The 27367-nt window shown below is 40.1% G+C and overlaps 1 protein-coding gene across 1 annotated transcript in view; it reads left to right on the top strand.

Annotated features, from left to right (window-relative positions):
* The window catches only part of MICU3 (mitochondrial calcium uptake family member 3), a 97608-nt gene that overhangs the window by 49802 nt on the left and 20439 nt on the right, over positions 1-27367 (top strand). Inside the window, exons 5-9 of the mRNA XM_051966473.1 lie at positions 860-907; positions 7694-7776; positions 10736-10807; positions 14164-14202; positions 17899-17988. Coding sequence (XP_051822433.1) covers positions 860-907; positions 7694-7776; positions 10736-10807; positions 14164-14202; positions 17899-17988 — 332 coding nt within the window. The remainder of the gene's footprint in view (positions 1-859; positions 908-7693; positions 7777-10735; positions 10808-14163; positions 14203-17898; positions 17989-27367) is intronic.

Genomic DNA, 27367 nt, shown 5'->3' with positions numbered 1-27367 from the left:
GTCAAGCAATTGAGCCCTTGATAAAAGAGAGAAAGACTCACTTCTCAGTCTTCACCTAGTCCATCCAGTCACAAATCCTACTCTTGTTTGGAGCAATTCAGAAGCAAGAACCCAGATACAGGTCAGTGCTTCTAAACAGCAGACTTTGCTCAAATGTGGTAACATTTCTATTTGAATCTCCACCACCACCATCCCCCCGACACACATACACTTTTTTGGAAGACCATATTTAAGAACTATTTTTCCTTCCTAAGGAATATGAAATCATGGCTTGGACATATGAAAGAGACCCCAAGAAGGATGACTGCCGGTTGGAGCCTGTCCTCTTTTTGAATCCAAATAGAAATCACATTTCTAAGCAACATATCTAGCATTGTCAATAGTTTATTCCTGCCTTACTCTTACTTGAGTTGAGCACAGTTAAGCAGCGTCTCAAAAAATTAGGTTCTCTATCATCTGTGCTGATTTTATGTTAATATTATATATTGAGTGTGATTCATAAAAAAGATTTAATAAAGAGCTAATAAATTAATGATGACTAAGAATGATAATAATATGCACAGTTCCCACAATATATCTTTCCATTTGTTTTAATAAACAATAAGAAGAATTTGACCCAGCTTTACCTAAGAGTTTATGAAAATAAAAGATTAGAATCCATTTAGTTTTTTGGTTATGATTTCATAAAGTATCATATTCTAATCTAACCTAAAATTTAACATCTACTATAGAACTTTGCCTAATAGTTCTTTCTATAGGCATAACATTGTCATCTAAAATGTGTTTATATTAATACATAAAAGAATAACATTGTGCCTATTTTCTAAGAATTGGAACTGATGATTTTTTTCCTTCTTAGGTGTAATTTCTTACACAGAGTACCTGTTTCTTTTATGTATTTTAACAAGTAAGTATAATTTTCTTGTTAGGGTAAACATTGGGTTCTGGGAATCAGGTGGGCAAAACAGTACAAATTTAAGATTCCCAATAGCCTTGTGGCATGGGGTAGAATTCAAATTCCAAAGCATTTGGTCAAGACTACTAAGTGTCATTCTAGGAGAGCTCCCAAATCCCACCAGAGGAGCCTACAAGTTCACATGCAACATCACAAGATTTTCTGGAGGGTGGGAATCTTCTTGTATCCTTTTTGTCTTTGAATTTACAATAATGACAAACACTGTAGGAATTCAGAAATATATGTTCTAGAATTTGGGTCCATGGGGTCAGTCTTATAAGCCAGTCAAGAAGCATTTATTATTAAGTGTCATATACTTGGCACTGTGCTTAGTGTTAAGGGTACAGAGGATACAAAGAAAGGCAAAAGGCAGCCTCTATCCTCACAATCTAATGAGGGAGACAACAAGGAAATACATAGAAACAAGCTAAGTCACAGGATAGCCTGGAAATGACAGGCAGAGGGAAAGCACTAGGAGGATCTCAGGCTTGGTAAGACTGACTCTTCCTGCTGAATCTGTGCTAACTCTCAGGAGGGATCTGAGCATTGCCAGAGGCTGAATACCGCTTGTTGTGAGTGGCCTGGCATGCAGGTGCCAGGGTATTATGTTCAGTTTGTTATAAACATTGATGTGTACAAGAGAATGAGAAGCCCTAGTGAAACGATAAAAGTCTGGGGAAAAAGCCAGTGAGTTGATGTACTATTGTTCTAGGATGGCCAGTGGCCATGGCGGAGGAAGCATAGTGGTACCATTAAGAGAATGAGAGAAGAGGGGGATTCAGATTCTTGACATCAGTCAGACCTTTCAAATGCTTTAGTGCTTGAAGGATACGTGATTTTGAGGAATAGGTTTTCCCTCTATCCATACAGATCACAGACCTGCTACAACTTACTAGATGGTCTGTCCAAGTTGTCATAAGCTGTTAGACCCTTTGAGCCATCTGCAACTGAGCCTTTCCAAATAACTTAGTATAAAACCAGGGGCATATCAAGATGAACACCTGGAGGGAGGCCTGAGGATTTACGTTAGGTAATACAAAGGAAACAGGTCATAGAATGCCTAAAGTTGGAGTAACCGGACCTATGAGAACAGGATCCACAAAGGTAAGGAAGACCAAATAGATGGGGAAGGGGTGGTAATCATCACACTGTACACACAATAAGCTGTGAAGTGGTGTAGTGGAAGGAAGGCTGGCACCAAAGGAATTGGGTTCAAATCCCCACTCTGTCACTCACTAGTAGGGGGACTGGGACAAGTGACAGTCTTCATTTCTTCCTCTGTAAAATGAAAGAGTTTTACTAGCTGAGGTCCCTTCTAGCACTAAACCCAAGCTCATTTTTGAACCAGTCCCGTAGCAGTGACAGCCACATGAGAAAGAATGCTAAAGTATAGAAATCGACCATCCTAAGACTGTCCCTTGAAATAGCAGGGCATTATGGGACCTGTGTGGACTGTGTAGCAATGACCCTATATGCTTCATGAACCTTCTGGTGCTCTAGAAACATGAGTCTTTAATATGTATTAACACCGTGCTCCTCCAGCTATCACCTGTTGTTCTGTTTTACTTTCATTCTCTCCACTGCCAAATAATACTGATGATGTTAACTTTCTTTCCATTTGTATTTGCAAATCTACTTCACCAGATTTAGCACTGATCTGGGAGGCAGCAACACCCATGCCTACAAGGGGACAATCTTCTCTTCTTTCTTGAAATTTCTTTTGAATAGTTGCCTTAAAAAGTTTAGAAAACTTATTTTTATAATAGGCCTGGTCTTAAGCAAAGTTTTCTGATTTATAAGTGTTGCCAATGCAGATTTAGACAATGGAGGGCAGTGGAGGGTGGGAGCCTGAAACCTTTCCCATTATTAAATTCAGATAATGACAAATATAAAGATAGGGTTTTTAAACATAGTTGTCTTAAAAGGAAAGGTCAAATATTTCAAAAAAAAAAAAAAAAAAGGAAGAGTTCTTTGAAGGATACTTCAAATTTTCTTCTTGAGAGCCTAAGGTATATTATTCATCCCCTTTCAGTTTCTTGGTTGGCAAGGTGTGGGGTGAAGGAGATGTATGAGAAAGTTTAAGGACTCTTTTATCCTGGCTATTTTTGTTTTAGATTCCTAACTGCTGGAACCTCTAAACCTTTAGGTACATGATGAGGCGACTACCTGTGCACAAGACTGCAGCATTTCCAATTTCCTTGATGCTGGGATACTTAAATGAAATCACAGCCTTAAGAATTATCTGCTATATCTGATTTTAGTCTTTCCATACCTATTTTGGTTAATATTTCATTAGCTTTTTACAAGTTAACTGAGAGTATAACAAATAGTTTTGAAAGCTGTTGTTCTTTCATAGGACATTCCTTTAACAAAATTGTTAAAGATTCTTCCGGAGACTATGTTATCACCAGGGCCTTCTTTTCCCTTATGCTGGCTTTATCTGTTAAGTCTTTTTAATGATGATAGGCATCCAGATTCATGGAATTTAAACAATAAATAAGGAAATGTTTGGGCTTTGCTGCCAACACCTTAAGATTGTACTGAAATTCTATTACTATTTCCTCCTGGACATTAAAAATTTTACAATCTAAATTTTCAGGGCTTTGAGGGATTTTTTTTAACCAAAGATTTTTGTTTACAAAGAAGAATGATTATTAATAAATTCTGGGAAACAGCCTCACCATCTCTCTTTTGAGTATCAAATTTGGACTAAGGATTCAAATTTAGGTTTCTAAACAGAGACAATTAGTTGCATTTTTGAAATGTAGCATTAGGTTATCTACATTATGTCCAGAATTCCAGTTGGAAATATATAAAAACTCATTCAGACTCTTGGTTTTTCTCTCCTTGACATTTAATAAACACAGTTATGGACCTTAAAAAAATTGAATTCACTGAATCAACTATCTGTATTTTAAAGCTAAGACAATGTGGGCTGATGGATAGAGTGAAAGACTTTGAGGATGACGGAAGATCTGGGTTTATGTTTTTCCCCTGATTCTTATTAGCTGTGCAATTGATCAGTGATGGGTGAGCCAGTCACTTATTCCTCATAGACTCACTTTTTGCATAATATCTCTATCATAGAGGGATTATGAGATCTTCATGAGATAATGTAAAGTTCTGGATGATCTCAAAACATGCTATAAAGGTAGAAGCAGAAGTAGCAGCAGAATAGTCAAAACTTCTCTGATGGAAAGGGAGGCACTTTTATCCTAAACTCAAAGGGCTTTTTTAGAATTTCCTGGTCTCCATAGACTCTCAGATCTGAGAGAAATCTCTGAGATCATTTAGTCCAACCTTTGCCCTGTCAAGAACCCTGTCTCCAATATCTCTACCAAGTGCTCATCCAGATTCTGCTTGAATACTTCTAGAGAGAGGACTAGGCCACTGCCAAAGGCACCTAACTCACTTTGTACCATCTCTATCAGTCCTCCAAACAAGAAGAAAGTTTCATCTTCTTACATCAAGCAAAAACTGCCTCTTAGCAACCTAGGATCACGTGATAGTTGAATTGAAGTGGCAAGGTCCCTCAGAGGGAAATGGATATAACTTCTCTATTTTACAGATGAGGAAACTGGGGTCCTAAAGCAATTAAGGAACTACCCAAGATCATTCAGGGAGCAAAGGCACATTTGGGCCCTGAATTCCAAATTCATTTCACTGAAGTGAAATGCCTTCTGGATCTAATTCTTTCTAATACTTTGAAGATCACAACTATCACATGTAGTATCACCTTCTAAACTATTCCTCAGTTTGCACTCACTGACTCGATCCCTAGATGGAATTCCTACTCTCCCAAGTTCTACTATGGGTAGCAGTTCCTAAAACTATAGCATAAGCGCTCTTACCAGTATGCCTCCCATTAACAATTAGCCAAAAGGCACAATTATTTTCTATACAAAAGCATTTATAAATATTGAATAGTAAGAACAATAACTACAAAACATCCCTCCCTCCATCTCTTCTCCATAAACCTAGAGTGCTCTCTCCCAGTAATATACATAGCCTGGCAACAGGAATACAGTGGTATGAAAACTTTCAGATAGGGAACATGCAGCTAAAGTTTCTATATTATGGAACCTACAAGTACTTTGGTCTTTAATCAAGACCTCATAAAGCTACCCCTAGGCATAGTGTCTAAGGACTGTTTTTTTCCATAATTCAGCTTTCTGTTGATAAAGAGAACTCTCTAGGATGTATAGCCAAATCTTTTTTTACTGCTAGAGATCATGCCTCTCAACACTTCTTTCTCCCTCTAGTGACTTCCTCTCTACCAATGTCTTTCTGGAGTTTATGTCTCTTAGATTAACTTTCCAACTTCTCAGCTAAGATCTCTTTTTCTGGATGGATCACTCTCCTAGCTATTACCAAAATAGATGTGGGAAGGAGAGAAAATTTTCTCCTTTCTACCATAGAAAGAATGTTAAGAAACAGAGTGGTGGGGCAGCTAGGTGATTCAATGGATAGAGCACCAACCCTGAAGTCAGGAGGACCTGAGTTCAAATCTGCTCCCAGACACTTAACACTTCCTGGCTGTGTGACTCTGGGCAATTGTTATTAATTTAATTAATCCCATTTTAAATTTATTTATTAATTTAATTAATCCCAATTGCCTCAGCAAAAAAAAAAAAAAAGGAAAAAGAAAAGGAGAGAGAGAGAAGGGAGGAAGGAAGAAAAAGAAAGAAAGAAAGAGAGAGAGAGAAGAAGAGAGGGAGGGAGGAAGGAAGGAAGGAAAGAAGGAAGGAAGGAAAGAAGGAAAGAAGGAAGGAAGGAAGGAAGGAAGGAAGGAAGGAAGGAAGGAAGGAAGGAAAGAAGGAAGGAAAAAAAAGAAAGACAGACAGGCATTGGAATGTCCTTATCCTAAAAGACATGTGGGATTACAGCAAGTGTGGCCTATATAGACAGAAAAACCTTCTAGCTTGTCTATAAGTAGCTCCTGGCCTGCACCTGCCTGAACTACTGCTCTTTCCAGAGCTTAACAATTTAAAGCTTAAAGGGGCATGGCCCATGCTCAGCCTAGCCAATCATGTTATTCCTTTTGATTCACTTAAAGAAAGATGTTCGTATTCCCCCTAGTTATTAAAATCTTGATACCTTGTGTCCTTTGTTGGTTCCTATGATTGTATAAACTAAGGAAGGAAAAGATAAATTCCCTTCTCCTTACACTTTTTCCCCATTATCCTTTTCTTCTCCAGGCTAAACTTTTTATATTACTAAAGTTTTATATTCCCCAGTTCAAAAAACTTCATCTGCTCCCTGTTGCCTTTAAGATAAAACAGAGATACTTTGGCATTTAAAATTCTTTCATAATATGGTTATATAGTGTTCATTTTAGATAGAATTAGCTCCAGTCTGGCTGGTTCACTCACTATTTCCTATATATGACATTATATCTCCTAAGTAGTCAGACAAGCAGATTCATCTGTGAAATGCCATACACACTTTGAAATGTCTATATATGCATTTAAAATATCTATTACATATATTCCTGGTATTCTCCAAATTTAGTATTATTTCAGTATTTAATAAATTTAGATTTTCACCATTATCAGGTATCTTAAAAAACATCCCTAACTATTCTGTACTATTTTACCATATAGTTAAAAAATTTCTTCCAAAGAACTGTCACTGTATTTTATCCTAGTCATAAATAGATGTATCATTGTTACATGTGTGTCTATGCTCATATGCTAGTCCTATAAAATGGCAACTGGAGAGGTGATCTGCAAATCTCCTTCCTGACTTCACTTGTTTTCCTATAGTTCTCAGTCACTTTTCTTTTAGGAAAATATTTGCCAGTATGCTAAATAGAAAGGTAACATCCCTCCTGAATTATTCTCCCAACTCAGGCTTATAATTGTAGGTTACAAACCCAAAGGATTACTACCACTTCAGATTCTAGGGTCCCTGTTCATGGCTATTCCTACTGTTGTATCTCATGAGCCCATACCAGTTTGCTTCTCATTAACATCAGCCCATCGACTATAATTATCTCTCAGCAAAGGCATTTACTCAGATAACATAGCAAGAACAGGAATTAGAAAACAATTCCTCTTTAAAACTTGGGGATATTTTCCAACAAATGTAGACAAACACAAATCAGTGATGTAGATAAGTAGTTTATACATGTAAACAAAGACACCCACAACTTCTGGTATTGCTGGATCTAAAAGGCCTTTCTCTTTTTATAGAGTCAACGCCCTTGCAATTCCACGCATCTCCCTTTGATTGCAATGTTTTGCTCAGGTTCTGCTCCTTTCCATAGTCCCACTCTGAATCGCTAGAATTCATATTCCTTGAAGCTTCTTATTCTCTCGAGGGACTATCTCTCTGTACTTATGACTCTTTATCTCAGTTTTCTGCTAGATACAATATTTCCTCCTGATCTAATAACTTCCATTCAAGACTGATGTGGGTGGAGTACCAAGAAGAGAGAAATCCCATTCTTTGTCTCCACAGGAGTCTCTCCACAGGCTTTCAGTATCTCCAAGTCTCAGTTTAACAACTCATTAACACCTTGTGATTCATCCTAGGCCTTCTGTGACTCGGGATGCTGGGAACCCCATCCCTTAGAGAAACATATGCATAAAATGCATACGGTATGGTGACTGTGAGAATTGGTGTTTGAAAGTCTGTATGTATGAAAAATGAGTTATTGCTCATAACTGACATGCATTTTATAGCTTACAATACATTGTACTGATCTCATGGATCCCTTTTCTACTCTTTTGGCAGAGCCTCATGCAGGTTTTAAAATAGCTTTCAATATGTTTGATACTGATGGCAATGAGATGGTGGATAAAAAGGAGTTTTTGGTGGTATGTAAATTAGTATTGCCTTTGATCGTTGTTAAAATAGTCCATTATTTCATTTTTATGTTTGAATGCTATCCAGTACAATAGAATAGGAAGAAAATGTATTGAAATATGTCCTGGAATTTGAAAGGTCTCAATTGCATATGTATGAAATGATTACCCTTATTTTTCATATTTGCTAATATTTATAATGTGCTTGAGTACTCTACATTTGTGTGTATTTAATTCCTGCACACATGCATGGTCACTCCTGCACATGTGAATACACAGATAATAATTTTTTAAACTTTAGAGAAAATATTGCTATTTCTACATACAGACTATGGCTGAGAAAATTGAAATAGGGTCACACTCTGTGCATGAAAAGATTGTCCTTTGGTTTGCTGCCATAGCCCCTCAGTGAAAGCTGGTTATTTTTAGTAGTTTTGTTTCATGCATGATGCATGTTTATAATATGGCCAACCTCCCCTCTGATTAGTGCATGTTGTATTTGTCTGTCATGTTCCCTTCCTTCCCAAACCACACTATTCTTTAAAGCTATACTCCATCATGTCCTTGGAGCATCTTCCTGCCTGCTGGGTCACTCCTGACCTCTTGTCAATCACAGAAGTGTCCAAGCATATGTGCACATACCTCTCTGAGTCCAGAGATTTAGATCTGGAAAGGACCTTAACCCCCCCCTCATTTTACAGAAGAGGAAACTGAGTCCCAGGGAAAGGGGGTGATCCCGGTAATCCTTGTTTTTTTCCTTTACAGTCCTTCTTCCTGTCTATTTGCCTGACCTTAGTTTTTGAGATTCTCTCTACGGCCTTTTTTAGTCACCTTCACTGGCACTTGTCTTCCCAACCACCATCACTACCCAGCCTACTGATTTTAACTACCCTTTTAACTTGAGTTACCACTTGCATGTATCTATATGCACATCTTCCTGAGTTGATACAAGCTCCTGTCTTGAACTGACTCCCTTCTCTCTTAATCTGCTAATGGGCAAATCTTTGTCCCCAAAGTAGGCTGTCCCAAGCCAAGCTTTTTGTAACCACTCCCTTATTCCTCACACCTGAGCTCCGTACCTGCCATTCACTCAAGAGGGCTTCACTGTCCCCCAGACGGCTCAGCATTGCAATGTTAGGAGATATTTCCAACTTTCGCTACACTAGGTCCTATCTGTTATTCTTCAGTGATAATTCTAGATTGGTCTTATCCCTAATGACCTAAAATCCTGGTCTGATAAATCTCACACCTGTATCTTAATTAGTGTATTGATATGTCCAAAAAAAAGCTAATTCATACATTAAAATGCCCAATACACTACCAGTTCACTTCCCTGACCTACAGCTTCTGGCTCAAGCTGTTGGTTTTGCAACATGGCAATGTATCTTAGGAGAACTCCTACACAGTTAAGTAATGGAAGACCTATAGAAACTGAGCCTGTAAATATAACCCTCCCTCCAAAGACACCAGAAAACACCTTTCTTGTTGTAGAATCTCCTAGAGGAGAGGTGTAATGTGTAAGCCCTCGGGCAAGCCCTGGCACTGGGATGGCAGTGCCCCCCTTGTCCACGACTGTCCAAACAAGGCTTCTAAGGAACTGGATGGTTTGGAGCCCTCAGAGACATAGCATGCTCTAACGGCCGCTGCTGTTGACCCAGAGGCTAGTCTACAAACTGTATCCCACGAGGGCAGGCAGACTGTGTCCGGAGCTTCCCTTATTCCCATTTGCAGCCCCAGAAGTGACCCAGGAAGGCCTGGGCTCATCGCCAGCAGCCAGGCTCTCTGAGGCAGCTTACTGCAAAGCTTACAACAGGTCTTGGACATTTCACATTACGTCAGTGCTGGTGAGGTCAAACACAACTTAGAAAGTAGTAAGTTTTAAGGTGGTTTTTAAAAATACAGTCATTAATATTTCAGTGACCTCTGTGTAGTAACCTGTGGAGAAGAACTGATACCTTCCTGGCAATTGTAGGCGGCTGGGAGCGCTATAGTACACAGAGGGCTGGGCCTGGAATCAGGAGGATCTGACACCCTAGATTCTTATTAGCTGGGTGACCATGGGCAAATGACTTCACTTCTGCCTGCCTTAGTTTCCTTATCTGTAAAATGGGGATCATAATAATCCCAACTTCCCAGGCTTGTTGTGAGAATCCATGAAATAATATTTGTAAAGTGCTTGGCACAGTGCCTGGTACCTAGTGAGCCCTAAATCAAAGCTAACTCTGTTATTATTATTATCATCATTATCATTATTAATGATATTAAGGAGTTACCTAGAGCACTGAGAAGTAAAAGGGCTTCAGTAATTGTTTCACCGTTATATAGCTGACCTCCATCTACAAGCACTCTCGTGGCCTACAAGTCCAGGGACCTTGTCAATAAATGAAATAAGCTTAGTTTGGCATGGCCTGGACTTGATGAATTCATGAGGCCTGGCTTCTTTGGGACCTCTGAGGGGACTTTGGACAATACATTATATTATACAGAGCTTTGACCCGAAGACACAAATTTTGCTGTCCATACTCATGAGCCATGTCACCCTAAGCAAATCATAAGACCAAACCTTCTTTGAATGAGAGAGCTCCAGAGGGTCTTCCCCTTTGTTGTAAAGATGAGGAAACTGAGCTCCACAGGAACAATACCCAAATCTAAAATACCTTCTATTCTATGGTCCATTGAACTATTGTCATTTATAAAATGGGGGTAACAGTCTTTGTACTATGTGACTCAGGGATTATTCTGGAAAATTCTGTGTCCAGTTCAAAGTACTCTAGTGCGGCAGCATGTCATTATTATTCATCCCAAGTTTCAGTTGTTCCTCTGTAAAATGGGGGGGAAACACCTTGCCCTGCCCATTTCCAGGGTTATTGAAGGGAGAATGAATGTGCAATCAGAGCAGGTAAGGGAAGATAGTTAACAAGCAAAAAGTAAGGCCTCAGGAAGTGTAACACCTGATTGTTATCACTTTCAGCTTCAAGAAATATTCAGGAAAAAAAATGAAAGAAGAGAAGCAAAAGGCGATGAGGAAAAGCGTGCACTGTTGGTAAGGACACTTCTATCCTTCTGTACTAGGCCTTTGTCATTCTCCAGTTCCTGGTTCAGAGAATCATGGCATTCCTGAGCCCTAAAGTGCTCTTTCCTGCTCCTTGCCAAGGGCTGCGGCAGCTACATCCACTGGCAGTAGTCCCAGCCTTGTTATCGGGCAGAGCGATGGTCCGTCACGGTCATAAGAAGTCATAAGAAGCCATTAAGGCTTTTTTGGTAGCAGCAAGATCAGAAAGGGCATTGATGGAAGCACATGACCTTCTGCAGGGAAAAATGTAAAGGTGAACTAATTTTTTAGGGAGCTTTGTATTTTATATTTAGTCTCCTCTGCCAAAGTCTTTCTCACCCTTGGTCTCCCCCAGTCTGAGCTAGACTGAGTTGCTTGGTCTTAAGTTCCATCTCTGCCAAGTTCAGTGAAGGTCATCACCAGAAGGTCGGGTTTTTAGCTCTAGGATGTCCAGAAGAGCAACCACCAAGGCCCAAAAGGGCTGAGAGCCAGCCCAGGAGGGGCATCCACTTCTTGCCTCCAGGGCCATTTCTTGGTCCTTCCCTATACTGAGCCACTGGCTTAAATGGTAGGCCTCCTAATCACAGTGCTTTAGAGCAATGGTCTCCAGCCTTTTGAGTCATTTATTCTCACCAAGATTTCTCGGCACACAAGGATTGGGGAGAGAGTCTTCCTGGTGGCATCCGTGGAGCTGCTCCACTCAGAAGGAAATCACACCCTCCTGAGGGGCCCCTGCCCGTCTCCAAAGAGGAGAAGGGTTGGGAACTTGCAGAAGAACTGCAGGGAAGTGGGAAGGTTAAGATTGTCATAAGGTTACCATAGGGGAGGTAGGAGGTAATGTTGGAAACGACCTTCATGGTTGACTGTCATGGGGAGGTTGGCATGGGACATGGTCCATCGTCCTACCCTTTGACTGGTTCATCACTCACAGTGGTGACCCTTAGGGACAGGCCACAGTCCTACTTTAAAGACCATTGCTCCAGAGCACGAGGAACTGTCCCCAGTGCAATTCAAGAACTCCTTATTGAGAGTGCTGAAGCCCAAGCAGAAGCTAGAAGCTAGAAATGCAGTTGGAAAAAATGCGACTCTTTCTCTCTTGCCAGAGTTTCCTTTCCCCAATACAGGATGAATACTGAGCATTTTGATGGGTAGGAAGAGAAGAGAGTGTTGATGGGACTTTGTGGGATTCTCCTAAGAGAAGCTAAAGAGGAAAAGGACCACAAGCATGGGAGCAATGAGGGCAAAAACTCGGCTGGAAAGGGAATGCAGTCTCTAGGCCAACACTGCTCTCTTCAGTCAGTGGAACAAATAACAGAGACCTGATGTTCCTGCTGCAGCATAATAAAGAACTAGCAGATTGCTAGTTACTCTCAGTGGTTTGACATTTAAAATAACATGGATATCTATGGATATACATATATATATGTGAATGCATATATATACATGTGTGTCTATACACACACATGTCAGGGAGGATACTTTGAAAGTAGTTTTGAGTACTCTGATTTTTGAAGAAAGTGGGATTTCATTTCCTCCACTAATGTAGGTCTACTCTACTCTCAGAGGCTCATATGGACTTGTATCCCTCTTCCTCTTTTTAGGTCTGGTGCATTTGTGAATAACTCAAATGATCCCAAGGCACTCGGACACAACTAACAAAAATTCTCATACTGTTATTCACTATAATAGAGACCAATTCAAAATAGCCAGGAGAAACTTCTCATAATTAATGAAAATTGGAGGGAAGGGTTAAACAATTTACTTTTAACTAGACACAGGAATTGGGCTGACAAGATATTATCTAGTATGGGTAACTAAGGGATTTTCTTGCTTTAATGCACCTTTAAATGCATTCTAGTGTCATGGCTTAAAAGTAGGCTTAAAGTCAGCAAGATCTGAGTTCAAGTCCTGCCACTGATATTTATTTGTATGTCCACAGATGGGTCACCTAATTTCCTTAAGCCTCCAGTAGCTCTCTAAGACATCTCCAAAGTTAGAGGTGGACTACTTCTGAATCTGCATTGATCAAGAGACTTCCCACCCCAATAACTAGTCTTTTATTTGCTTCCTCTATTTCCTCGACAGTTCAGGTTGTTCCCTTTCAGGTCCTCTACAATGCAAGAAAATGGTCCTTCCTGCACGGGATATTCTATGTCCCATCTCTATGTGCCCACTACACAGACTGCCCCTCCTTCCTAGCATGTTGTCCCTCCTCAGCTCCACATCTGAGACTCCCTAGCTTCCTTCACTGCTCAGCTCAGGTGTCCTCCCCTCCTAAGCAAGGCTTTTCCTTACCCTTAGTATTTGTGTTCCTTCCCTCCTCAAATTATCCTAGACTGCCTTCTCAGTCCCTTCTTCCCCTGTCCTTGAAGGCAAGGGCTCTTTTGTTTCAGCCCTTGTGTCCCCAGTGTCCCCTAGCACTTAATAAATGTTTCTAGTGCTGAATGGAAACTGTAATTTCCCAAGTCTGCCCAGAGCTTTTTCTCTTCAGCACATCCTAGGGATAGAGCTAAAGGGACATTTGGCAGTCTTATAATGCTGCCCCCTCATTTTACAAATGCCACCCGAGCGGTGGTAACTTGCCCAAGATGAGAAGTGTCATATCTAGAATCTGGCCGTCTCGAAATCTAATTGTCTGCCCCACACCAGGGAATTTTCTGCTCCAGTGGCAGACGTATCCCTGCTCTCAATCCTGTATATATTGTTCGAGATGTTAGCAAACCTTTCTTTAGAGGGTTATGAAAGTATGAAAGTAAATTGTTACCCCACTGGCCCTGAACTGGTGGATATAAATTCCCACTTCACAGAGTCTAAAATTTTCTACAAACTCCTCAGGTTTTTTGGCTAAATAGAAATCAGTGAAAGCTTTACATTCAAAGCTCACGTACTACATTCATTCATACAGCCTGAAGATCCCCCTTTGATATTGTTAATGTCACAATTTCTTCATAGAGTGTGAGCTCCCAAAAGTGCTCCCAAGCTGCTACCAACTTGTAGTGAGTTCCCAGATACAGTGAGGCATTCCCACATCCCTAAGAGCGTCACCATGATCCCCATAGCTGCAGTCTGGTGACATCACGTGCGATTCAAGGCCACCCCAGCTTTAGAAGGAGTTTGCCCACAGTGGAGACGATCTCCCCAGTAAAATGATTTCATAGCAACTATCGGCAAAAAGAAACCCCGCTGCCTTACAGTGTTAAAGGTTATCTCCTTCTTGACTGTGTCTGCTGTTAGAATGGAGCTGAATGATTTACCCTAATTCCTAATAGACTCTTTTGTCATCTTTCCTTTTCCTGTTGCTGTTCTGAAATGTGACCCTTCATTTGGCCCTTTGTGCTGTATGTCAGCGTGTTCAACTTTATGGACTCCATGCCTCTCCTAATAATGTATGTACCAACCCTCTCAATGTTCTTTATGTTTCTGGATCTCACCGGGCTGGGGGCAGAGGGCTGCTGGGGTAGGGGAGGGGGCGGGGTGACAAAATTGTTTCCTAACAGAGAAGGAGCCTCTCCTTACCATTAGGCCACCCTTTTAAGGACTGGGTGGTTATAGAGCCTAATATCAAGGATGGAGAAAGTTGGCTCTGAGTTTAGATTAAACAAATTGAAAAGTTACCCCCTAAGAGGTGGGGGGATGGAAGATAGAAGACTAGGAATATGATTACTTTGCGGCATGAATTTTACAAGGGATTCTCAAATTCAGAATTCATATAAATGCCTTCTCCCTGTTCCCCTTTCCCAGAATTTGGCTCCATCTTCTTGTCTTCTCCCAATAAACTCCCAAGGAGTTTATTGCCATATCAAAGAACCAAATGCTCAGGACTTGTGTTGTGGCCCCCTTTGCCAGAGCTCACAGTGCCTGGCTGACTGATAAGTTTGTGACGGCCCGCAGCCCAGGGCCCGCAGCTTATCACAAGGGTAGTCTTCAGCGAACTCCTCCTTATCTTTTTTAGTGAATCTCTTGTTACTGACCCGGCAGTATTAGAGAGCTGTCAGGTGCAGAGCTTGTCTGTCCCTTGGTCTTTTCTGTATTTAACTGGACACCAGCCAGCCAGGCCAGGCAATAGAAGCATCTGCATTCAAGGACATGTTCAAGCAAGTACTGGGATGCATAATCTCTTTCCACTGTCTCAGATGCCACTGTTGGGAAAAAACCCAAGTCTTGAAGAGTCTGCCTCACACAAGTTACAGCCAATTTCCCTTGGACAGGGACAGGGCCACAGCCAATTTATGTTACAAGACCCTGGATTTGTATTATGAGGGCCCTCACAGTCAGACCCAAGATCCTTTAACTTCCTCCAAGGAACCTGGCACACTTTGAAAGGGATTCCCAAAGCATTTTGGGAAGCAGAATCCAGAGTGTGACCCATGGGAGCAGCAAAAGCATCTTCCTCGTTGTCACCATCACAAAAGCGAGCATTTTTATGGATCTCAATTTTAAGAACAGAGAGTGTTGTCTTTATCTGATTTTAGGTTAAACCAGGACAAAAGTCTTAATTCTAATACATGAGATATAGTTTAAAGAAAAGACTTAATTTGCATGATCTCAACCAGCATGATGTTGAAGTTAATTGCAGGATCTCAATTCCTTTTTGAATTAACTGATTAATTGTATGAATTTCTTAACTTTCATTGGGGAGGTTGGGGAGTTTGCTGAGAAAGAAGTGATAAGTCTTATAAAGTACAGGCATACAAGGAAATCTCATTTCAGTCCAGAAAACAAATGCAAAGACATTCTGAGAGTTTTTAAACATTTATTGCATGGAATTTTTTAGTGATTTTTTGATTATATTGTTCTGAATTGATTGTCATATTCAAATATGGTGCTTGGGTTAGAGGGAAGGGTGAAGGGTCAAGACAGGTCAGGGACTCCCAGAGAGAGACAACACAGAAGGTCCCACTTCCTGCTGCAGACCAGCATTGTCTCCTCAGATGAAGGCTTAGTGGCCTCTGCAGGGCCTTTGTTTTTTGTTTTTTTGTTTTTTTGTTTTTTTTTAAACAAGCTGAATTTTCCTCTCCATCTCAAACCGTCGGTGAATCCATCAGGTCATCCCTGCACTGTCCTCCTCTTCTTGAGGTCCTCATCCCCTGACCATCTTACCTGTCATGCTTTGCCAGACCCACCCTTGGATTACTGCCACTCTTCACCTCCACATCCACTCCGGGGCTGCTCAGGGGAGCCAGAGGAAGGCACAAAGCCACACTGATTACAAAATCTCAGTGAGGCCTTCTCGGGAGCATTCCTCCCCAATTGGTTCGTTGTCCCCAATACCAAGAGTGGCTCTTCTTTCATCCTCCTTCAGACCTCCCATGGCTCTCCCTCTCTTTCCCACTGTCAGATATGTTTATCCATGTTAATGTACCATGATCATAGTAAGGGATATCAGGGTCTTAAGTACTGGGGAAAAACAGATTCACAGACTTCGACCCAAAACAGATTTAAAATCTACCCCATGCCTAAGGAGAAACTCCCTTCTACAAAATTCCCCATCAGGGGAGAGGCGCCCAGCTTGTGTTTGAAGACTTCAGGTATGGGGAAACCTGCTGCTTACCAAGAAGCCAATCCAACTCGTATCCCTGTAAACTACTGATTTGGGGCCAGAGAGAGTAAGGACATTGTCTCTCATAAATAGCAGGCTGTCAGCACTTTTAAAATCTTGGCTCCTAAGCCTTTAGGCTTCCTAGCTCCTTCAGACAGTCTTCATATCACATGATTTGAAGTCCTCATACCAGGCTAACTGGTGCATTAAGCACAGGGGATGCCCAAAACTGAGCACAGGGCCCCGATGGCCCCGACCAGGGCAGGGCAGAGCGGGACCCTGATTCCACCCTAATTCTGGATACCACATCCCTATTAACACAACCTGCAAGCTTTGGGGGAAGAGACAGTGCCTCTCCTCCTTTTGCAATTCAATTCTCCCTCTGTTATCACAGATAGCAGCTCCCTCCACCCTGTGTCAGAAGGCCTTGGGCATTCCTGTGCCTGTCCCATACCTGGGGATGGTGCTCTCTGAACTAAGCGGGGCTGGTTCCCCAGGCATCTACAATTGTCCCTCAGCCTGCACTTGAATGGTACCTCTCCCACTTGGACCTCAATGCCTGACTTCAGGCCTCTGGCCCAGTCTTCAGGGCCCAGAAGTGGCCTCTGGACTGAGGTACAGCATCAGAGCACTGCTTTCAGAGGGGGGAGCAGGGAAGGGGGCAATTTTCAGAGTCAGCTAACAAACAACAACAAAAGCCCCAGAGATCTGGTGAAATCTTCTCAGTTACATTCCAACATAAAGGACGTGTCATTGTTGTCATTGTCTCTGTGTGTATATGTATGTATACATATATACCTGTGTATATTACATACATGTACCTATTTGTGTATACTGTGACCTGTGTCCCACCAACCAGCACCTTGTGTGTGTGTTTACGGTCAGAGAGCGCTGCTCGGAGGGGGTCCTGAGGGGCTCTGTGACCTGCCCAGCCAGGTCCCTCAGCCTGAGTCAGAGGCTGGGCTGGGACGAGGCCTTCAGACTGACCGAGGCCAGCTCTCTATCAGGAGGGCTTCTCAGCACAAGCGACCCTTTGTCTGCAGCAAGGGAGACAGCCAGGGGGCTTGGGGCAAGAGGGCCATCTTCTATCCCCTTGAAGGGGCAGTATTTCTTCCTGCTGAGGCTGTGACTTATAAGATGGGTTTTCTGAAGATCAATTGGAATCCCTTCCCTTAGGGGGGATCCCTTTGAAAATCACCCTGATGAAGCAACATTTGTCCATGATCTCAGAGCATTCTCCATGTCATAAATGACTAGCAATGACATTTCTTGTCATACTCATATTAAAAGAAAGAGGGGCTGATTCTTTCTGACAAAGCCACTTTGTGCCCAGCCAGGTAATCAAAAAGAAACCATTGTCCTACTGAGAGTTCTTCAGGTTAATCAGCATGGTGATAGAAGAACATTTTGTGCAGCCCCCAACCAAAGGTTGTTAGAATGGTTTTCTTCTCTTTGAAAGTTGGTTAGAACTTTCAAGAGTGGGAGCTTTCATTCTCAGGGATTCCACTTTAGATTTCAATTGTGCCTCTTGAAACTTCTACAGGTGGTTAAAACAGGAGAACTCATCTCCAGAAGCTACTGGGATACACTGAGACGGAACACGAGCCAGGCGCTCTTTTCGGACCTCACCGAGGTATCAAAAAACCTGGACCCACCAATCCAGGCACTGTTTGTCATTCTATTAACTTTGTCTTCATTTCATTTTAGAATCAGTTAAAAAATAAGTGTATATATAAACCAGTGGTTCTCAAAGTGTGATCCGGGGTCCCTGAGACCCTTTCACAGGAATCTGTGAAGTCAAAACACTGTTTATAGTAACACTAAGACTTTTCATTTTACATGGAAATTTTCAATAGGTAGAACACACAAACAAAACCTTTGGGGTCTTCAGTCATTTTTAAATGGTGCGTGGGAGTCCTGATACTAAAAGATTTGAGAACTACTTGTTAGTCATTTCTATTTCACTTAGGAATTAAGATGATAAAGTGATGTCCTATGCGTGCAGTCCTTCCCAAATGGACAAAGAATCATTTACTTTCTTGTTTCGTGACATTTTTTAGCATATGCAATAGGAAACATCGCCTCTGCCAATGACCTTCAGATCCTTTTTGGATACTTGTAAAATGTCTTTTTTTTAAACTTTGATCTGTATCTTTTTAAAATTTGCGTTTGACTCCATTATATGAATTGCTGACATTCTTTTATTTAGTTTGTCAGAAATAAGATGACTGTGAATCAGAGATAAATAACATCCCTAACTAAAGTCTACACAAACTCTTCCTTTAAAGAAAAAGGTCATTTCTGCAGTATTTATGAAAGACTTAGCTCCCCAAACCAAGAGCATTTTTCTGATTCTAAATACCTAGGTATTAGACAGTGATGCTCTCCAGCTGGTAATACAAAAGAAACCTCTGCCCCCAAAGAATATTTTCTTGGTGGCTCTCTTAGAAAGCACATGCTGGGCATGTGTCCTTGTCTCTTGGCATAGTAAAAACAATTGGGTGACCCCCTCAGAGGCACAACGGGCATCTTCTTTTGTCTCTAAGGATGCCCTCTCACTGGGTTTCTTAGCCATACCACAACAACTCGGATTAGTTATCACTGCCTCCAGGGAGCACAGCTCCCTCCTTTTATTTCTCCCTCCCTCCCTCCATGTTTTTCTTTCCCTGTGCTGGGTGGGCAGTGAAAGCTTCAGGACCTGCTCCTCCCTGTTTTATACCATTAAAGTGATGCTGGCCAAGTATGCCATCTGTCATCACCTCATCAACATGGAGCTGTGACCTTAGCCTCAGCTATTAGAGTAAACAATGGGCAGGGAGGAGGTACCCTTCAGTTTGAAGACAGATAAAAAGCTCTTTTATTTGTGCTGGGTTGAAGTTATAATTGTAGCAATGTTATACCATGTTTTTGGTATAGAACAGCAGACATTAGCACAACAGTTTCTAGTTGCTTTCTGTTATTGATTTTTCATTGTGTCTTCATCACAGTTCCAATGGGCAGGTAATGCAGCAATTATGATGCCCATTTTCCAGATAAGGGAAGTGATGCTCGGAAAGATGCTGTGATACAAAGGGAGTCAGAGTCGGGAGATGGAATCCTAGCTCAGCCATATGTATTTGGATGAGACCTAGGGCAAGCCATTTAATTTCCCATTTCCTCATTTGGGAGGAATAGAAAAGAGTTCTTTGGAATGCCTGCTAATTGGGACTCTGGGGATCCTGCAATGCAGCCAGTGTAGAGGGAATTAAAAGATATTCAAGAAAGAAAATGAGTCCGACCATTCTGGAGAATGATTTGGATCAAGGTCCAAGGGGCAATAAAATCATGCATACTCTTTGACCCAACAATACCACTGCAAGGTCTGTATCTTGAAAAGATCAAAGAAAAAGGGAAAGGACTTATGTGCACAAAATAGTAATAGCAGCTCTTTTGGTTGTGTCAAGGAGTTAGAAATCGAGGAATGCCCATTAACTGGAGAGTGGCTGAACAAGTTGTGGTGTATGAGTACTGTAAGAAACGATGAAGGGGATAGTTTCAGAGAAACCTAAGAAAACATTGCAAAACATAGCACAGCAATATTATAGAAATGGCTAATTGTGAAAGACTTAGTAATTCTGATCAATATAATGACCCACTTCAACTCCAAAGGACTCATGACATAAAATACTTCCACCTCCAGAAAACAGAAAACAGAAAACTCAAATTACAGATTGAAGGGTTTGTTTGGTTTGGGGCAGGAGGGACTGGTTTTGCTTCCTTTATTTTTCTTGCTTTTTTTAGGACATAGATAAAGTAGAAATCTGTTTTGCATGACTTTATATGTATGAGTATATTTCTTCCCTTCTCAAGGAGGAGGGAAAGGACAGTGGAAGGAAGTTTTTTTTTTTTTTAAAGAAAATGAATATCATTTTCTTTGGATCGAAGAATAAAAGACAAATCCCAATCATTTCATTCACTGTGGGGGACAGACTTGGTACATTTCAGGGATGTCTTGAAGTATCTTCCTCCCTTAAATAAAACTATTGAAATTTCCCTAACAAAGCCTCATACTGCGGGTTAATAGTCTTTTCTTTAAAATGCAAGAAGCCATGGAAAAATTAACATAGGCTATTAATCTTCATACCATAGTGTAAATGAGCAGCACAACATAATCGATTGTTCTCTGAAAAATTAGAGCTTCAACCAGGCCAGGCTAGTAGGAAGAAGGGTGAGATTTTTAGAAAGACCAGGGTTCTGCAGCGGGTCCAAGAGGAAAGGAAGTAGGAGGGTCCTGAGGACAAACTTCACCCTTGGAAGAATGGTGCAAAAGTCTGGAGAAGATAATGTTTTGGCTTAATGACTAAAGTGTGGCTCCTGCAGAGTAGATGACACCTTTTCTCTCTGAGAGACCCTGACTGGATGACTGCTCCATTCTCAAGGTGCCTCTGGGCATTGAGTTTTCCCTTCCTAGGAGCTCCCTGCATCAAAGAAATCCTAAAACTAATCCCTATGCCTGTGCTCCCCGGCCAAATGCCTCACCCTCCTACAACCAATAGCAATCCTTTCTAATATTCACTATTGACCTCTTCTCACCAGTTTTTCAGAAATCATTGGGAGGCCAAAAAAATGGGTTTTAATATAGAAAAGTCTAACACCAGATTATGAAGTGAGTTTGGCAGTCCCTTCTCGTCCATTCTGTAGGACAGATGTACCCTGGTAGGCCAGCCATTCACCATGAGCCTGGCATCAAATCTCAATGGCCAGGAGGTCAACTAAGGAAGTCAGACCTGTGAACCAAAGTTCATGGATTTTATGGAGAGGTGAAGCTTCTGGAAGCTGGAAGGAAAAGGTTTGCATTCCAAAGTCAAATCATATTGAGTTTTAGAGGCTCAGAATCCCTGAAAGGCCATTTAGCTTACTTTATAGAACCATGTACCCGGGAGTTTACTACCAAGCTAGTGTATACCAGTGAATTATTCACATAACACCATTTTCAAAATCTCAATTTGTTCAAAGCAAAGTCTTGAAAACCTGCTCATATTCATATTTTTATTCATTATAAATCACAAGCTATTAAGAGTTTCCAGATAATTATTTTTCTTTTTTAATTATAGCTTTTTATTTTCAAAATATATATATGGATAATTTTCGACATTCATCCCTACAAAACCCTGTTCTAATTTTTTCCCGCCCTGGGAGTATCAGGACTCCCATGTACCATTTAAAAATGACTGAAGACCCCAAAGGTTTTGTTTGTGTGAAAAGATAATCACTTCCCTTATCTGGAAAATGGGCATCATAATTGCTGCATTACCTGCCCATTGGAACTGTGATGAAGACACAAGGATTCCCTAACAATCCCCAGAGGGTAAGTGATCCAATATATGTTAAACATGTGCAATTCCTATATACATATTTCCACAAATACTATGCTGCACAAGAAAAATCAGATTCAAAAGGAAAAAAAGATGAGAAAGAAAACAAAATGCAACAAACCACCAAAAAGAGTGAAAATACTATGTTGTGGTCCACATTCAATTCTCACTGTCTCCTCTTTGGATGCAGGTAGCTTTCTTCATCACAAGAGCATTGAAACTGGTCTGAATCTAGGTAATTATTTTTCAGTATTATTGACAAATTTGAGTAGTAATCTGCTTAAGGCTCTTAGCCCAGAACTAAGGATTTGGAGAACCCCAGCAGATAACCTGTTTTAATAAGTTCTTTTTTTCCCCTAGATTTAGCTATCCCACAGGTTTAAAAAGTATGTCCCCTTAAGTGTAGCTATATACCTTAATTTCCCAAAGCCCTGTATTTAACTTGTAAAAGAAAGAGTTCTTGCCAACTGCTTACCAATATTATTTTTCCATAGACTTTGCAGGCTTCCAATCTACAGAGCCTTACTGAAATTCCAAACGCATTAAAAATGTTCAAAGGTCCAATTCTCATTGTCAGAGTTTGGGACATTTCTTCATTGGATTTTTTTAGACAAATTTTAGCAATAAAGCTAGGTTTATCTGAAGAGATATAAACCTTTAAAGTCACCGTGTCTGTTAAGAGACTTCTTGGTTATTTTCATTTATGTGCTAAAATTTGATTAAAAATTAAAAAAAAAACATACAGACACCTTTGTAGGATGAGACCTGCCTGTATTTTATTTTTACAATTATTTTAAGGAAACCAAATCAAAGCAAAGTGAGATAATCCCCTTCTGTGAAAACCTGGGGTTCTTTGTGGCTTTGGTGTCTTTTTTGTTATGAAAACACCTGAATTCATTTTCTTCTAACAACAAGCAGTGGAATCAAAGGGCTCAGGCCTTTGGTTTTGTCTCACCCTTTATGAGATTCAAGTTATATAATGCCATGAAGGCACAGAGACCATGGGTATAATTTTCAGTGACTCGGAACTGTGCTCTGTTTCTTAGAATTAAAAAAAAAAATGTTTTCACCATTTCCATTTGCTCATTTTTTTCCTGATGTCAAACTAGAGCTCATGGTCCTGTAGATCTGGATTAGCTGGATAAATGCAACCTAAATCTAATAAGATTTTGATGATGAAAGCCTGTAAGGAAAGATCTGATCTGCTCAGGAGCCATGAGAAAAACTGGTTCAATGAGGTCATTGTTGAAAAGTTGTCTAAAATAAAGCCATCTACATTTCAGTGTATTATATCCTGAAATGGAGGACTCTACCACACTGGAGGAAAACATTATTCAACTATCACTGTTTCTGGGTTCACAGAGTTTCAATGTTCTTGTGATCTCTGATTTTAAGGAAACAACAGTTTTTCAGACCTAGGTGGCTTTTCATTGATCCTATCATTAAAAAAGTATAAATGAGAGTATATCACATAAGAAATCAGTATTATCGTTATTAAGCCAAAGTACAATCTTGTCCTTGTTCAATAATCTTTTGCTAATGTAATAAAATTCTTGGACCCTCAAAATTTAATTGAATGAAGTTTGCCTTCGGAATCCTCATGCTTCCTTTCCTGTTCCAAAGTGTCCACCTCAGTGCCAACCACCCCCACAGAAGTACCATAGGCTTACATAATGGCTTTTTTTGTTTCTTTGTTTTTATAATAGAGGCATGAGACCAAGCTTCTTTCCTATCTTAAGGAAGAGTTGTCTTATTTTGTTGACTCCAAAAACTTTTTTAGTTCTGATGTCTTTCACATTCTTGCCCAGCTGGCTTTTTTTTTTTAAGTTCATTTACCATTTGAGCAGAAAAAAGAAGAAATTGAGTGCCCGAAACTTGGTCCAACATGAAGAATCCCAATGGTAAAGTTAAATCATAGGTTATAGAATTTTAAAACCAGCTTCCAAGAGGGCACATTGTCTACTTGACCCTCAAAAAACATTCACCAAGAATCTGCCTATTTTTTTTACCACCTGTCTAGTTTGTACATCAAGAGAAATAATCAAAGTTTCAAAATCCTCTTTTTGTTTGTTTGACATTTTTATTCCACATAGTGTTATAAGAGTGCTTGAAAATAAACCTTGAGAAGCTAAATTTGAAGTCCTAAGGAGTCAGTGATCCATGTACATGGTTAGATAGCCATGACCATCTACAGTGGAGACTGGGGTTCTTGGGGGTTTCTTATCTGGAAGTGTTTCTTGGAAAGGCTAGTAATGTTCATCTAGTGATTTTTGTCGAGTGAGTTCCCTTTTAATGATTATTCATCCCCTTTGCCTGATCAAAGCTCTAATTCTTCTAAAGAACAACTCTCTTCACTGAGCTGTTAATTTACATTGTGGTATTAGGTGGTGCAGTAGATAGAGTTCCAGGCTTGAAGTAAGAAAAACTGAGTTCAAATCTGTCCTTAGATACTTAACAACTATGTAATCCTAGGCAAATCAGTTCACCCTATTTGCTTCAGTTTTCTCATCTGTAAAACGAGCTGGAGAAGGAAATGGCAATCCACTCCAGTATCTTTGCCAGTCACAGAAAGTCAAACACAAATGAAATGACTAAGCAAACACAAAAATTAATATACTTAATAATTTTTAATCAATAGGAGGTTAACTCTCCCATAGTTCATTGTATTTTGGAGAGTACATTGTTAATCCAAAGTATGAATTTCTCCTTATGAAATCTCATCACATATTTTTAAGAGAGAAATACACATTCTAACAGCCCTAAAATACAGCCTGGTCCATCACTAGCAGGCATGCTGAGGGGATAATATTATTGAATTGTAGAAATTTTCCTGTCAAGAGAAAAAGCTCTTAATTTTCATTGCTTAATTTCTCTTAAATCTCTTTGGAATAATATATTACACCACAACTGCAATATAGTTATTCCCCCTCATCTAATATATTCCCATTAAGTTTTCCTATTTGTCATTGATTTTTTTAAATGTGCTTTAGGGAGGTTTACATTTATCTATTCAGATCTATCATATGTTACCTGAATATTACTAAAAGTTATCTTGTAGGCCATACATTTTTTTGGCCTTAGCAGAACATGAAACAGACAAAAGATAAAGTGGCTTTCAAACCTGGTTAAAGCTCTTTTCACTCTACAGGATTACTGGGAACAGGGACAAAGTAAGATGAGACAGTGACTGAATCCTCTGCAAACATTCCCTTGACTAATAGCATTCATAAGATACTACCTTAGTCCAGGAACCAAGAAGTTGGAAAAAAACTGGAAAAAAAAATTGGACATAATAAACCACATCCCTATTGAAAGTCTCGTTATAAATGAAGCCATAAGATCTAGAGATGATGCAGCTAGATGGAAGTCTGGGATTAAAGGCTCTCACAGGGGTAAAGAAAATAATCAGCTATATTGGTTTCATGGAGAACCAAGAGATAGCAAGAAATATTTCTATTTTTAAAAAAATAGTATTTTTTCCAATTACATGTAAAGACAATTTTAAACATTTATTTAAAATTTTTTGAGTTCCAAAATTTTCTCTTTCCTTCACTTCCTCCTTCCTAAAATGGCAAGCAATTTGATATAGGTTATATGTGTGCCATCATGAAAAACAGATTTTCATATTAATCATATTGTGAAAGAAGAAACAGACCAAAAGAAACACACACACACATACAAACACAGTGAAAATAGTATGCTTTGATTGCACTCAGATTCCCTTTGTTCCCTCTATGGATGTGGATAGCATTTTCCATTATAAGTCCTTTGGATTTGTCAGATCACTGCACTGCTGAGAAGAGCTAAGTCATTCAGTTGATCATCACACAGTGTTGGTGTAACTGTGTACAATGTTCTGTGCTTCTGCTCACTTTACTTTGCATCAGTTCATGTAAGTCTCTCCCAAGTTTTTATGAATTCATCATTTCTTATAGCACAATAATATTCTATTATATTCATATACCACAAGAAGAAGAAATATTTCAAGAACAATTTGATCTAGCTTTGTAGTACTCACAATGAGCATCAGTACACAATGAAGTTCATTTCATGTTGTACACCCAAATCATTTTCAAACTTCTCCAAATGAAGTCCAACCTGAATCTTTATTTGTGTCCACTGTGTCCTAGATACTTGTTGACTTCCATGCAAGAGTGGTCACAGCAGAAGCCTGTGACAATATGGATTATAGCTCCCAATGTGGCCAGTGGTATAGATTATTTTTACTTCATCAGACTTCTTTGTCACATAGACAACCCTTTCTACTGGAGGTGGGAGTCACTGGGAATTAGTGTCAGTGTGATGGAAAGGCAGACATGAGTAAATGAAGTAGTTAGGGTTTTCTTTTAAAGAAAATATGGCTAAGAACCAAGAAACAAAACCTGTAACTTCCATTGTGTCTGTGGACTGTGAGTACTTTCTCAGAGAAGAGAATTGGACAAATAAATGAACACATATTTTGTGCCAAGCACCCTGTTAGAGACTATCTCTGCTCTTGAAACTGGAAGATATTAGGTGTGATGCACACTAAACAAGATCTCAATGCAAAGTAGCAAACTCATCTCTGATAGCAGTGATATTTAACGGGAAAAGATGCATGACTGGGAAAGAATCTACATTATCTAAGGAGAATATAGGAGCCAAAAGGAATTGTGTGATGATTTTGATGGCACACATATAATCTATATCAAATTGCTTGCCATTTTAGGAAGGGAGAAGAGAAGGAGATTTTGAGGGGTGACAGAGAAGGGAGGAAGATAGAATGATATATTAAGAAGATATGCCCATGTGAGGAATTTCAGAATTCTGAGGAAATATTCTTGGGATAAGAAGTTAGTTTAAGGTCAATAGAGCTCCAAATAAAAGTAATATCATCATCAAAGTATACCAGAGACCAACTGGACAGAAAGATAAATGAATGGCAACGGGAAACAAATGAAAACCTGGCAAACAATAGTCAGTCAATAAGAATTTATTAAAAGCCTCCTATGTTCAGGCACAGTGCTGTGCTCCTCAAAGAGCTCACAATCTGATGGGAGAAACAGACAAATATGTACAAAATGGGCTCTCTCCATGATAAATGGAAAATAATGAATAGAGAGAAGCTAATAGACTTTAGAAGGATTGGGAAAGCTTTTTTGTAGAACGTAGTGTTTTGTCTGGGACACAGAGGAAGCAAAGGAGGCCAGTAGTTTGGAACAGAGAAAGGAGAGCATTCCAGGCATGGGGGACAGGCAGAGAAAATGTCCAGAACTGAGCTATGGACTGTATTGTTCATAAAACAGCAGGAAGGTCAGCGTCACTGCACAGAAGAGTACATGTCAGGGAGTAAAGTACAAGAAGACTAGAAATGGAGGAGGGGGCTAGTTATGAGGGCTTTAAACTCCAAACAGAGTATAGTGTATTTGACTCTAGAGTCAATAAGGAAACACTGGAGTTTACTGTGTAAGGAGGTGACATGGGCAGCTCTGCATTTTAGGAAAATTACTTTGGTGGCTGAATAAAGGAGGCACTTGAGAGAAGAAGACAGCCCCTTCCCAGCCATTATAATAGTCTGGGCTAATAGACAAGGGCTAGAAGATGATAAAATGATGGTAAGCAAATTAAATTATCCAAGATCTGCTCTAGCTTTTTTCTACAAAAAGAAACGTAGGGGCA

The sequence above is a fragment of the Antechinus flavipes genome, chromosome 6 (assembly GCF_016432865.1).
Source record: "Antechinus flavipes isolate AdamAnt ecotype Samford, QLD, Australia chromosome 6, AdamAnt_v2, whole genome shotgun sequence".
NCBI lineage: Eukaryota > Metazoa > Chordata > Mammalia > Dasyuromorphia > Dasyuridae > Antechinus > Antechinus flavipes.
This window is presented reverse-complemented; position numbering and strand designations above follow the sequence as displayed.